General features: G+C 30.2%; 1 protein-coding gene across 1 annotated transcript in view; it reads right to left on the minus strand.

The window, feature by feature from the left end:
* Positions 1–390: 390 nt before the first annotated feature.
* LOC139507667 (solute carrier organic anion transporter family member 5A1-like) overlaps positions 391–12,094 on the minus strand; it is a gene marked incomplete at its 3' end in the record, with an annotated part of 30,840 nt that continues 19,136 nt past the window's right edge. Inside the window, 8 exon segments of the mRNA XM_071295853.1 lie at positions 391–499; positions 1,382–1,446; positions 2,054–2,123; positions 2,126–2,237; positions 3,193–3,293; positions 3,296–3,387; positions 5,197–5,323; positions 9,729–9,809. Of these exon segments, the coding sequence (XP_071151954.1) occupies positions 391–499; positions 1,382–1,446; positions 2,054–2,123; positions 2,126–2,237; positions 3,193–3,293; positions 3,296–3,387; positions 5,197–5,323; positions 9,729–9,809 (757 nt within the window).

Genomic DNA, 12,094 nt, shown 5'->3' on the forward strand with positions numbered 1-12,094 from the left:
TGCTTCTCTAATTATCTTTTAATTATTGGATCAATCTTCCTTTTTCTTCAGTCAGATCGATTTTCTTACTGAGGACTTTGTATCATCTACTTTTAGTGTTTTTAGATGCACTTACAATGATAGATACATACTGATTACTGTAAATTCAGAAATTATTGCAATTTTTGATCAATTAACAAATAAAACAAATCCAATTATTGCAATTTTAGGAAAAGATATCTAAATGTGTGTTCTTATTATTGCAAAACTCAAGTTGTCACATTATAAGCGTTACTAAAAAACCTCATAACAATTTCTTAATTTATAGTATTTTACAAACATAACAAGAATGATCTGTTTATTTGGTTTTAATAATATATATTATTACATACCAACATATTATATCTGAACTGTACAATATCATACAACAGACATGAACCATGATTTCCACACTTTGTATTCCAAACAAGACACGAGGTATCTATTGTATTACCAAACATGATAGGAGCTGGAATATAGGCTGAAAATAGAAATAACAACTTTTAAGATGGTAAATAACACTACAGGAAGATAACTGTTTTAATCACATTCTATAGTAAAGGAAATATTAAGCTTCTCAATGATCAAAACTAGTGTTTGTCAAACTGCGCTATATATCCAATTTTTCAATAAGCGTGTGGTTCAAGTTTTTGGATTTTTTTTTTGTCAAAGGGTCAAAGTAAATATCTGGCAAAATTTTATGAAAATTAAACAAGCCAAATGATTGTAGTCAAGGTGTTTAGTACCACCTTAATTTCTTATCCCAAACGAAAAATGGATCCTCTTCAAATTATTCACTTCTATAAATAAGGCAGTTTGTTTTCTCATTACAATCTAAATTTTTCATGTTGGGGGTTTTCATGGCTGACTAAACAGTAGCATAATTTCTCATTGTTGAAGGCCTTAAAGTGACCCATAATTGGTTTTATCAAAGTCATTTGAACTCTAGTGGATAGTTGTCCTTGTTGGCAATGATACCATATCTCTTTATTTTTATAATGTAGTATTTATTGTATTTTCAAACATGACAGAAGCAGGAATAAAGGCTTAATCAGAAAAAGAATACATTTAGGGCTTGCCATATGGTACAATTTCTAAAACTAAATGTAATAATTTAAGGTTTAGAGCCAGGAATGCTAATTAAAGGTGTTTTTTTTTTTATACTTCAATTATGAAAGTTAATCTAAAGGGTATGTATGCACTCCTCAAGGAATGATATTTAAAGGTATTAAATGAATATTGTAAATTTTTATTGAAAAGTGAAGCATATGGTTAATAAAGATAAATTCTAAACAAAATATTTAAGGGAGGGTGGCGCCACTGTTCATTTTTCAAAAATCCAAAAATTTCGCAGAATTCTTACCAAACAGTCTCAATATCACAAACTGTAAGCCCAAAGCAAAACTCTTCTCTTCTTCGTGAACAGACCTACAAAATAAAAAATAAAAATATTGAGACAAAGGCATACAGTATCATAAATGTATATACCGGTATATATCAATATCAACACATATCAGTATCACTTTCCAAACTTTGTGGGGGATTTTTTTACATAGATATTTTCGGAAGAACAAAGTTTGTAATTGTTTTCATCTTTAGTTTGGTAAAAAAAAATATTTCTTTAAAATATCATGACCAGCATTTACAAAATATAACTATAGGTCAATACTCAAATGCCTATGTTTTGGTGACGCACATCCCTTTTTTATTCTTATTTACAATAAGTTTGAAAGTATGTATGTTTGTCATTTTTGGGCCTTTATAGCTGACTATATATGCAGTATGGGCTTTGCTCATCGTTGAAGGCTGTATGGTGATCTATAAATTTATAGTCGTTTATTTCTGTGTCATTTGGTCTCTTGTGGAGAGTTGTATCATTGGCAATCATACCACATCTTCTTTTTTATATGTTGGTGCTTAACATTACTTTCAGCTATTTGGCTATACCATTGTTGCCAAGTTTTATTGGTGGAGTACCAAATCACTGGAACACTGGCAATCTACAATAATTGATATAAGAGTAGATAACTCTTACCTCAAGGTCACCATTAATAAAGGCATCTGTGTACCAGCCACAGTGAAGGTCACAACCACAAGTAGAAAGAGAATGGATAAAGATTATGACATGTTGATTTACATGGACCATTGGTTGCCACAGGTGACACAATGACTTCTGGTGATACGGGATTATCCATGATACATGTACAGCCACTGAAATTCTGGAAAAAAGAAAGAAAAGGAAACATGTAATAAATCGGATATTTGTTCTTTTCTGAAATCTGCACTATTGACAAAATGAACATAAGTTCCTTTTATCCCTAAAATTCTTTTGACTGCAGTTTGTATTCATTTATTGTGAGTTATGTGTTGCACAAGGTTTTATTTATCTTTTGATGTTTTTTGACTACTGTTTGTTTGCTCTTTCTTGTCCTTTTTCTAGCGATCTTATGACCGTCTCCTTGGTAATGATACACAATGTTTTCATTCATATGGAAAAAAAGAGACGTATTATGATTGTCAATGGAACAAATTTCTACCAGAGACCAAAAGTAGACATGAAAACAACTATTTTACATTGATATGGTCCAGAGCATGCATGAGTTGCCTTCTAATCAATAACACAGCAATATAATTATTATTTGTTTGATATAAAAATTGGTGGATTTGGTGGTTGCATTCCAATGTTAAAAAAATTGCAAATTTTTCATATGGTTGTATGTAGACTTTAGCAAAACCACAACATAAAAATCTCAATACTCCGACAAAAGTAAATGAATTCACAGTATTTGCTTCTAAGAATTTCAGGGCTTGCACTCTTACTAGCCTTTTGTTTTAATAAAAAAAGGTTAAAATAGCAACAACAAAAATACTGAGAAAGCAAGAATGCTGTAAATTCAGAAATTATTGCACACATTTATCATGTTTATTATTGAAATTTTGTCATTTAAGCCAAATTGTGATTTTAATTTTTGCGACATTGAAATATAAAATTCTGTTTAATTCATATAAAAAAAATTCTAAATGTGAGTTTAAATTATTGTGAAAATAACCCTGTCATATTTTTCACAGTAATAAAATCATAACATTAATTTCTGAATTTACAGTTATCCAATGTCTATAAAACATTATTGGTACCAATGTACTATGTCTTAATGTTCCCATGAAGTGCCCTACCATGAGTTTTTCCTCTGGTGTGATATAGCTATAGAACCGTGTACACCCAGCGTGACATGGAGAGAAATATGTGATCCCATTAATACCACAGATAGGTTGTGATTCTCTCTGGAACAATCACAGTTCATGTTACATGTAGAGGTCAGGTTAGCTTCTGCATTATCTAGGTCAAAACCATAATCATCAAAATCAGTACTGAAAAAATAAAATACATTTATCTTTTATTAAAATATTTAATGTACATGTACAATGATTTCTATCCTTCCTTATTATCTTAACAGTATTGGCCATTAAGGCATTAACACTTTTTTTACTTCATACTTTATTTCACCTTTTTTTTTTTTACAAGTATGTGTCACCACTGATCATGCTGATGAGTCTTTTGTAGATGAAATGTATGATTTGTGTAAAAATTGTATAAGCCTGATATCTGTGATGAGTTTTTTATAAGCATTTCTGTAAAGCACTAGAATCTCTTACAATGCATGTCTCATTTTATAATTTATTTTTTTTAATATCTTTTTGGAGCATTGGTCAAATAAATAATACCTTCTTCAATGCCAGGATTAATTATCTATGACTCAAAACAATCATATTTAAAATCTTTGTAACCCCCTGCTCCAAAAATCAAATCACAAATTCCTAAGCAGTTGCCATAATTATTCTCTTCAATATATCAATTACAATTTTATATTTTAGTTATATAACAATTATCCTAGGTTTGTGCTATTCTAAAACATCAAATGACATAATCGACTAAGATCCAATATAAAAATTCATTATTAATTGAAAAAGAAATTGCAAAATATATTGTAAAGATGACATTATGAAATGCACTTCTCAGAACATTGCACATTCTCATGACTGAAAGTATGCACTTTCATGACTTTAATCTTTATTTTATCTTTTATTGATTTTTAAAGTAGATTAAATTTGATCTTTATTCAAAATTTGCATCCATTAATTTCCGCTAAGTGTAAAACTCATTTCATATTTTTACTCTTAGGAATAGATATTTAATTAATTTTGAGACATAGGACTACATCAGTTACATCAGGGGTTATAACTGAACATGAAATTGTAAATGAATGTATTGGTTTTATACAAGGGCTTGCGTCCTGTATTTTCATGTAATAGACGTATGTGTCATAATAATTACACTATGACTAATATATAAAGCTAAAAGAGATTTCAAGCCTTGAATCTTTTTCTCCAAAATATGACGAAATCTCTTGGTTGTAAATAGAAAATTTGGACATAAATGTTTTAAACTTTTAGGCCCACTTCCTGTGTCAAACATCACATTTTTGTAAGGTTTTTTATACCTGCTTCAAATGGATTCAAATTTCATAAATTCATTTTTATCATAATAGCAACATTATCTCTTTTACCACAGGAAACGTAGCCCGTTGTGACTTTCAAAAGTCATTATTGACCTAACAAATAGCCAATGAAAATGTACCAATTTTGTATCATATTGCAGGTGGAAAACTAAATGAACACATTTTTCCTATCTCAAAATTATATAACACTCAGGTCAGACTGATAATAGAAATATTTATTCATGAGAAAAATAGTTACAGACCACAGACATACATTCCATTGCACAATCAATTAGTTTATTGAACAAATCTTCTTTTGATATTCCTATTTTTTCATCAACAATGCAATGTGAAATATATCATGACTGTTTATAAAATATATTTTGGATAATTTTAAAGTGTTTTTAAATTATCAAGCTAATTAAAAACAAGAATGTGTCCCAAGTACACGGATGTCCCATCCGCACTATTATTTTCCATGTTCAGTGGACCCGTGAAAATGGGGTAAAATCTTTAATTTGGCATTAAAATTGGAAAGATCAAGTTGATTTGACTTCAACTTCATCAAAAACTACCTCAACCAAAAACTTTAAACTGAAGCGGGACGGACCAATGGAGAGATGGATGCACAGACAAGAAAACATAATGCCCATTAATGGGACATAAAAACATTAATATTTACCTGTTAACATAAGCATGATATGGAAATGTAGCCCCTGCCATCTTGACATTTTCACAACCAAGCACCATAAACAAAACAAAACCGGACAGAGCCAGAGCATCTAGCACCAATGCCAACTTTATAGCACCTGAAAAAAATACACAATAAAATTAATTTCTTGAACAAAATACTATAATATAACTTTTGTTCAGGAAACATAGGATATTAATACTACTTCCCAGCCTTAGTTTTTGTGTAGTGTTTAATTAACTGTTCTCTTTGCAGTTGACGTGGATTTCCATTTCAGTTTTCTATATAGTGTGCAGGCATGGGGTAATCGTAATCAGTAATTGTAATCAGCTGTAATCGATTACATTTTGCAGTGTAATCCTATTTAATCAGTAATCATGCCATTTCTGATTACAAGTAATCGTAATGTAATCGATTACATGGCAAAAAACAGGTGTAATCATGATTACTTTTCGATTACTTTAAGATTACATTCATATGATTACTTTAAGATTACATTCATATGATTACTTGCTGATTACAAATCTTGTATATATATATGAAAATAGTTTTTGATAGACAAGATGAAAATAAGAAAATGTAAAGCTTGAATGAAAAATCATGAAACTAGTAATCACAATGATGGGACCTTGTTTAATGTGATCATCTATATAACAAATCTGTATAACCAAGTGTTTTATTTTGTTAACAGTTTACAAAAGGAAATTTACTCTCCAATATTTCTTTGTGAGATTGAGCTCTTATGATACAAGAATATGCCTTGAAAGCATTTGTTTTCCTTGATTGAAAACTTCTGATATTAACTCCAATTTCATATCAGTTTACCCAATATTTTTACATAAATACATTGAAATTCAAATGCAGAAAACATTTAGTTCCTATTTGACTTTGATGGTCGGCATAAATATGTAAGCCCACTTAATTCAAAATGGAAGTTAAAACCAGGTTCATTTAATGACAAAATTGAATAAATTTTATTTTCCATAAATTCGTGTATAAATGTGCTTTCTTATTTTTATTCTTTATTAACTTTAAGCCATAAGGCTCACCAGTATAAACAAGTACAAGTACAGTGTATACATATGGCATAATATTGCAAACAATATGCATAGTAAACAATAGGTGACGTCAGAAGTTTCATCAATACAATAAACTATTTCTTAATATAAAGAGAAATGTATAATCTTTCCTAAGGTACAAAACTGTTTTGTGTTTTCACCTGACAATAATTCTATTAATTTCAATTAGATCAAGTTAAATTGAAGTATTAAAAATTTTCAAACAAATAATGCCAATCAACCACTTTTAACTTACTGATATTGTTATTAAGACAATAAAATTTTAATACCCAAGCCCACCTATTGTTTGTTTAAAAAAAATGGAAGTAGGGATTAGCACCTGTAAAAACATTAATGGATGTGTCAATTAAGTCCAACAGACAATAAAACTATACTTAATTAATTTTTCCTTATTTTCAGTTTTTTTGTTAATTAGGCAGTTGGTTACAATTTGTAGTTAAAAATAAAGTTATATCTTTTACATAGAGAAAGGACACTTGTCTATAGCTATTTTATCAAATTACACATGTTACACTGTAACTGTAACTGTCTTGTCTATAAATTCTTTTAAAAAGATTTGAATAAATTAAGGCTTTTAAAAAAAATCACCAAAATAAGCTTTATTGTGAGGATAAAAAGTTATAAAAAACTTTGATATAGCAATATACAATGTAATCATAAGTAATCTAAAGTAATCATGATTACAATAAAGAAAAGTAATCTAATGTAATCGATTACATATGAAATAGGGTGTAATTGTAATGTAATCGATTACATTTTATTAGCAAAGTAATTGTAATTTAATCGATTACATTTTAAAGTAATCGACCCCATCCCTGATAGTGTGTGTAGACTGTTGTCTCTTTATTGGTGGGTCTCCTGTTTAGTTTTCTGAGTAATGGTTTGTAGACTGTTGTCTCTTAATTGTAGTGTTTTCCTGTTTAGTTTTTTGTAGACTATGGTGGGTTTTGTTTAATTTTTGTGTAATGTTTTGTGGACTGTTGTGTCTTTATTGGTGGGTCTCCTGTTTAATTTTCTGTGTAATGTTTTGTGAACTGTTGTGCATTTATTGGTGGGTCTCCTGTTTAGTTTTCTGTGTAATGTTTTGTGGACTGTTGTGCATTTATTGGTGGGTCTCCTGTTTAGTTATTTGTGTAATGTTTTGTGGACTGTTGTGTCTTTATTGATGAGTCTCCTGTTTAGTTTTTTGTGTAATGTTTTGTAGACTGTTGTGTCTTTATTGGTGGGTCTCCTGTTTAGTTTTCTGTGTAATGTTTTGTAGACTGTTGTGTCTTTATTGGTGGGTCTCCTGTTTAGTTTTTTGTGTAATGTTTTGTGGACTGTTGTGTCTTTATTGGTGGGTCTCCTGTTTAGTTTTCTATTTAATGTTTTGTGGCTGTTGTGTCTTTATTGGTGGGTCTCCTGTTTAGTTTTCTGTGTAGTGTTTTGTGGACTGTTGTGTTTTCATTGGTGGGTCGCCTGTTTAGTTTTCTGTGTAATGTTTTTGTAGACTGTTGTCTCTTTATTGGTGGGTTTCCTGTTTAGTTTTCTGTGTAATGTTTTGTAGACTGTTGTCTCTTTATTGGTGGGTCTCCTGTTTAGTTTTTTTGTGTAATGTTTTGTGGGCTGTGTCTCTTTATTGGTGGGTCTCCTGTTTAGTTTTCTGTGTAATGGTTTGCGGACTGTTGTCTCTTTATTGGTGGGTCTCCTGTTTAGTTTTCTGTGTAATGTTTTGTAGACTGTTGTCTCTTTATTGGTGGGTCTCCTGTTTAGTTTTTTTAGACTATTGTCTCTTAATTGTAGTGTTTTGTTGACTTTTGCACATAATTAACTTATACTTTAAATTTTGATAGCAGAATTTGTTTGTTAACTTATAAACAATATCGACTGTATGAAATAATTGCTGAATTTACAGTAAGTATTCTATTCTAATTCCAACTATACCACAGTAAACCTACTTCTGATTGACCCTAATCTAAACAACTATGTTATCAATGTTATCTTGTTCTGATATCAATTTATCGACAAACTAAACAACTGAGGTTAATATATCCTTTGTTTCAATGTTTGTCTGTGGTGTCTTTAGTTATCACACTAATGTCCAGACAAGATCGAATTTAAGTATCACTTAGAAACAATGATGTGGCTTAAGTAAGATCAATAGATCAAATACTGAAGATTCTTTTTGTTATGCGTCATAGATATATGTCTTTTTTTCTTCTGACACAAATGATGCCCCTCTTTTGCATATATTTACAAATGTAACACTAAAACAGGGCATAACTTGAGAACAGTGAAAGTGATGCCCCCATCCCCAAATTGGAACTTGATCTGGGTTTTTTTTTTTCTTTCAGTAATCAGCATTGTTAAGTTTCAGAAAATTTGGTTGAGGCAAAGTATCACTTAGAAACAATGATGTAGTTTAAGTAAGATCAATAGATCAAATACTGAAGATTCTTTTTGTTCATGTTGTTATGTGTCATATAGATCAGCTTTTTTCTTTTGACACAGATGATGTCCCCTCTTTTATATATAGAACGATATAAAGGGACATAACTTGAGAACAGTAAAAGTTGTCCCCCCCCCCTAATTTGAACTTAATCTGTGTTTTTTATGGTTTTTTTTTTGGTCATAAGCATTGTGTCCAAGTTTCATTACATTTGATTGAGGCAAACTAAAGTTAGTGAACAGAAACCGATTTTGGGATGACGCTACTTTTCATTACCCCTCCCATGACAGCCAGGGCATAAAAGTATTAAGAATTCAAAATAACTGGCATGTCACATATTTTGTCCCTTAAATGTTAGCTTGACCTTTTGGAAACTATGTCAGAAATAATTTGTGCAGGTCAGTGCAGATCCAGAAAAGTGGGGGCCCACTGGCTGTCTCAGAGGGGGCTCGATCGCTTTGCGCTTCAGTAAATCCCTATGTAAGCAACCAAATTTTTTTCTCAAAAGGGGGGGGGGGGGCTGGGCCCCCCCTAAATCCGCCTCTGCAGGTCGAAAGTATGTCAACCTTTCTAAATCACTTATTACACAATTATTTGCAGAGGACACTGAATAAATATTGAATAGAAGTCACAGTACGCTGTTCATTAACCTTGATTAAAACAACTGTATTATCATAATTATCTTGTTCTGATTTAATTTATCTTCAAAACAACAATTGAGGTTAACTTATCTCAAATGTTTGTCTGTAATCAACATACTTACATGACTTTACTGTATAGTGGAAAAATTTAGAAAGGAGTTTATTTTCACTAATTTCTTCTCAATTAAGATAAAATCACTAAAAAAAAATTCTTACGCTTAATTTGACTTCAAAGGAAGATAAGAATCAAACATTAGGTTTAGCCTTAGGAATTCTAAAATAAAAACACTCCATGAAAGTAAACCATTTTACAATGTTATAATACTACAACACACTTATATTATATAATTGTTATATTATAATATTGTGACCTACCTTTAGGATGTAGCTGGAATCTTTTCAATATAAAACCTCCGACCAGTATACCAACTACAGCACCAGGTATACCTATACCACCTGAAAATACAAAAAAGTGGCAACATTAAATAATTATTCTAAATCAATTGATGCATTGAAATTTCATAAAGATACGACAATGCACAAATAATACAATAAGAAATTTAATTGCAATTTCTATTTTATTCTCATAGTTTTTTTCCATTGCAAATTTTTACATGAGGAAAGGGAAAAGCTTCTCATGCTGTAAGGCCAAACAAAGTTAACTCACATACTACCCTAATTTTATTCCAAACCTTTTTTTACCATTTTTGGTTAAGCACTGTTAAAGTCACAATATGTTTCTACCATAGACTCAATGCAAAAATATATTAAAATTTAAAAAAATTTTATTTTTAACTTTTTTGTTCAGCAAGTGTTTATATTTACACACATACCTTTTTGTTTGGCGTAATGCAACAAGTTAAAATCAATTTGAAATGTGACAAATTTCAAGACACTTACACCACAAATGATGGTCTCAAATTGTGAATTCAAGCAATGATATCGGGGGACTGATTTTAAAGGACTGATTTATTGGTGTTTTTCTTTCAGATGTTTTGAATTGAACATTATATAAACAATTCAACTATTCAGCTAACACATTGCCATTTAATTCAATTTGCAACAAACAAATTGCCAATTGTTTTGCAAACCATCAAATACAATATTGCTATCTCGTAATAGTACTACTGTACAGAACACAAAGAAATTACACTTTGAAGTTATCGTGGAAAATTAGAAAAACATTGGGCCATAACTTAGATCTAAAATTAATAGTCTTTCAAATCATCTCCATTTTCCTCATTGAATAACAGAATTGTGGAATATACTACAATATAAAAAGATACAATTTTATTATAAACTTTTTGTTTCAAGGGTTTTACAGATTTAAAAGTGCACTTGCACTCTAGATCTAGCCATGACGAAATTGAATTTTAATTTGATTCATTACCAATAGTGCAAGACCCTCATGGGTAGTCAAGTTTATTAAAACACCCCTGGATTCATTAAAATATACATTAAAAATTATATAATTCCTAACAAAGAATAAACTTTTTTTTTCTCAAATGATTATTTGACCTTCATAAACATGATAAATGTCAACTTTTTTTGACCCAGTTCTGTGACAAAATTGTTGACTTTCCTAATGTTATGATTACTATATGTCATAAGTGGCATTTCACAAATAACATTCCATGATTACATATATGATAAGCTGAACCAAAAACAAAACATCTCAACTTTCTCTTGTACCAAAGAACCTCATTTAAGATTTAACAAGTCCTATTGCTTTTAAAGGTTATGTACGCTTCTGTTTTCCGTCATGCAAACACTTGTTAATTTTCTAAGAGTTCTATGACAGATACAAAATGTAGTTCCAATTAGAAAGATTTGCAATTGAAAACTTCAATTTCATGATCAAATTAATTAGCTAAAATTACAAAAGCACAAATAAGCAGTGTATGTTCAACAAAATAATTCTTTGGAATTTATATTCAACAACAACAAAAACTTTTCCTAAGAAAAGAAAAGATAAAAGGTTCTTTTTTACTTCTTAAGAAACTCATAGATAAAAGTGTCTTTACTTGATTAAATGAATGATGGTGAGACTTTGTGTTATAATTTCCAAGGACACAAAGAAATTAAATAGTGCAACAACTTATGCATCAGATCTAATGAGGAACATTTTTGAACACATTAAAAATATCAAAATGGACAAGAAATTTACAAATCACTTCTTTGTTTCATACCATATACATGCATAATAAATAAATATCTGTTAAACATAGAACATTGTGTATGACCTTTAACAGTTTTCCCAACAAAATATCAAACTTAAGGAAGTTCACTTGTCAATTTTGTTTCAAATTTTTTCAGATTTTCGGAATCCTCTGGTTTTATCCATTTGAATGTTTTTAAAAAATTTGCCCATGGACCCAAGGTATGAAATTAGCAGGGGTCCCACAGGCCAATGGCCCCTAAAATTTGTGTGGGCTACTGAAATTACTGCTTATCTTGTATAGGACTATATGTATGGGCTACAAAATTTAAGCTGTGGGCTACCATTGCTAAAGTCTTAAGTTCTATCCCTGGGACCCCCATTTTTCTTTTTATAAATCTTTTACATGTATAATGATAAGCCATCTGTTAAAGTCTTATAAAATTTTAATTATTTTTCAATAGTTTTTGAGAACTTAAACTTGTCAATGATAAAGCTATGAAAAGTCAAGAGAGAACATTTTCCCGCCAAAATTCCAATGGCTAATATCTCGAAAAAACAAACACATTGACTAATATATTTT

Source organism: Mytilus edulis, unplaced genomic scaffold, assembly GCF_963676685.1.
Source record: "Mytilus edulis unplaced genomic scaffold, xbMytEdul2.2 SCAFFOLD_549, whole genome shotgun sequence".
NCBI lineage: Eukaryota > Metazoa > Mollusca > Bivalvia > Mytilida > Mytilidae > Mytilus > Mytilus edulis.